General features: G+C 43.0%; 1 protein-coding gene across 1 annotated transcript; it reads left to right on the plus strand.

The window, feature by feature from the left end:
* Positions 1–742: 742 nt before the first annotated feature.
* LOC112818047 (protocadherin gamma-A6-like) lies at positions 743–2,767 on the plus strand (the record flags this gene model as incomplete). Its single annotated transcript, XM_025865301.2, has 1 exon — positions 743–2,767. A coding segment is annotated over exon 1 (1,380 nt), but the record flags the coding sequence as incomplete, so codon positions are not given.
* Between the last annotated feature and the right edge of the window lie 5 nt (positions 2,768–2,772).

Here is a 2,772-nt window from a genome sequence, read left to right on the forward strand (position 1 = left end):
GGAAACATTATCATATATAATTAAACATGAATGTAGGCAATTAAGTGGTTTACCTAGTCTCAATGCAGTTAATCCTAAACTATGTTTTGTATATAATATATGAATATAAATTTTTGTCATTGTAGCCAATATATTTTCACTTCCTTTTCATGTTTTTTTTAAAACTTTTTTTATTCATTTAAGTAATCTCTACACCCAACAGGAGGCTCAAACTCACGACCCCACGGTCAAAAGTTGCAGTCTCCGAGGTGCCTGGGTGGCTCAAGTTGATTAAGCATCTGCCTTTGGCTCAGCTCATGATCTCTGGGTCCTGGGACAGGTCATGATCTCTGGGTGCTGGGATCGAGCTCCGCGTTGGGCTCCCTGCTCAGCAAGGAGTCTGTTTCTCCCTCTGCCCTTCTTCTCTCTCATGCTCTCTTTCAAGTAAATAAATAATATCTTTAGAAAAAATAATCTTAAGATTTGCAGTCTCCTCTGAGCCAGCCAAGCACCCCCTTTTCATTTTTTAAAAGTTACACAGAGATATTGCCTAAGTTAGGTCATTTATTCTCCGTGTTAATAAAATAGATTATGACATCCAAAAATGGCAATACTTGCAACCAGCAGTAGGTGGGTTGGTTCCAAATGTGTTGTTGGTGTCCTTACTGGAAATGGGACAAATAAGAGAGACTTTTAACTATAGAGAACAAATTGAGGGTTGCTGGAGGGGAGGTGGGCAGGGGGCTGGACTAAATGGGTGATGGGTATTAAGGAGGGCACTTGTTGTGTTGAGCCCTGGGTGTTATATGTAAGTGATGAATCACTAAATTTTACTCCTGAAACTAATATTACACTATATGTTAACTAACTAGAATTTAAATAACTTAAATCATAAAAAAATGAAAATGGGGGTAAATATAAATGATGGTGGAATGTGAAAATTCAAGATTTACATAAAAGTGTAATTTTATTTCTGTTCTCCAAGACCTTAAGACCTATAACACAAAAATGAGTGGTAAATTCCAGGGAACATCTAAAATTGTTCAAAATATGCTCTTTTATTCTTTTTTGGGGAGAGAAATATTACCAGTGACACCTAAGCTGATTTAGCCGAAATAAGATTCTCTGTATGATGGTTTCACAAAAACAGTGCAGTATTAAGTTAGGACTCTAAGTGTCGCTGTTCACTAACCTGGGTAAGGAAAGAAATGAGAACTGGAGTTACATCCCCAGCGAAAAGCAGATCAGACATAATAGCTCTCCAGCTGCGCAGAAATTCTAATCTGAAATGCTTCTCATCTGAACTACTTGTTTATGGAGCTTGGCTTCCAATTCTGAGAAGCACAAAAGTGATTGCGAACCTGTTCCCCATACTCATAATCCCAAGGAAGCCCGTAAGGAGCCAGTAATGGCCGCTCTGCAAAAGCGCGGGCGCCACAGCGGGGTAGTGGTGCTCTTCATTCTCCTAGGGACTCTATGGGAGGCTGGGGCCAGGACAATCCGTTATTCCGTTCCTGAGGAGCTAGACAAAGGTTCCTTCGTGGGGAACATCGCCAACGATCTGGGGCTGGAAACCCGGGAGCTGGCGGAGCGTGGCGTCCGCATCGTCTCCAGAGGTAGGACGCAGCTTTTCGCTCTGAACCCGCGAAGCGGCAGCTTGGTTACCGCAGACAGGATAGACCGGGAGGAGCTCTGCGCTCAGACCGCACCGTGTCTGGTGAGTTTTAACATCCTTATTGAGGATAAACTGAATCTTTATCCCGTTGAAGTGGAAATAGTGGACATTAATGACAATACACCACGATTCTTTAGGGAAGAATTGGAAGTGAAAATTCTGGAAAATGCAGTCCCATCCTCTCGTTTTCCACTAATGGAGGTCTATGACCTGGATGTGGGAATGAACTCTCTTCAGGGCTTCAAACTCAGCGGGAATAGTCACTTCTCAGTGGATGTGCGCAGCGAAGCTAATAGGCGCAAATACCCGGAGCTGGTGCTGGAGCGAGCCCTGGATCGGGAGGGAGAGGCCATTTACCACCTGGTCCTTACTGCTATGGATGGCGGTGACCCCATCCGCTCAGGCACTGCACAAATTCTGGTAATTGTCCTAGATGCGAATGACAATGCTCCAGTGTTTACTCAGCCTGTTTACCGTGTGAATGTTCCTGAAAATCTGCCAGTAGGTACACCAGTATTGTCGGTAAATGCTACTGACCAGGATGAAGGAGTCCACGCAGAAATAACGTATTCCTTCCTGAGGGTAACAGAAAAGATCTCAAAGATTTTCTGCTTAAATGTTTCCACTGGAGAAATATCAACTTCTGCAAATCTAGACTATGAGGACTCAAGCTTTTATGAGCTGGATGTTGAAGCCAGGGATCGTCCAGGTCTACTCGACAGAGCAAAAGTCTTAATAACTATCTTGGATGTAAATGATAATGTACCAGAAGTGGTAGTTACATCTGGAAGTAGATCAGTTGCTGAAAGTACACCTCCAGGAACAGTAATTGCTCTTTTTCAAGTATATGATCGAGACTCTGGACTGAATGGCCTGGTAACATGTTCCATCTCAAGAAGTCTGCCATTTGAACTGGAAAAGTCAGTAGACAATTATTATCAATTACTGACCAATACAGTACTAGATCGAGAACAGGTATCCTTGTACAACATCACTGTAACGGCTACAGACAAAGGAATTCCACCTTTGTCTACAGAAACGCTTATCTACCTAAATGTGGAAGATATCAACGACAACCCGCCTGCCTTCCCCCAGTCCTCCTATTCTGTCTACATCCC

The sequence above is a fragment of the Callorhinus ursinus genome, unplaced genomic scaffold, assembly GCF_003265705.2.
Source record: "Callorhinus ursinus isolate GAN/ISIS: 27379988/994484 unplaced genomic scaffold, GSC_fseal_2.0 scaffold5438, whole genome shotgun sequence".
Classification (NCBI taxonomy): domain Eukaryota; kingdom Metazoa; phylum Chordata; class Mammalia; order Carnivora; family Otariidae; genus Callorhinus; species Callorhinus ursinus.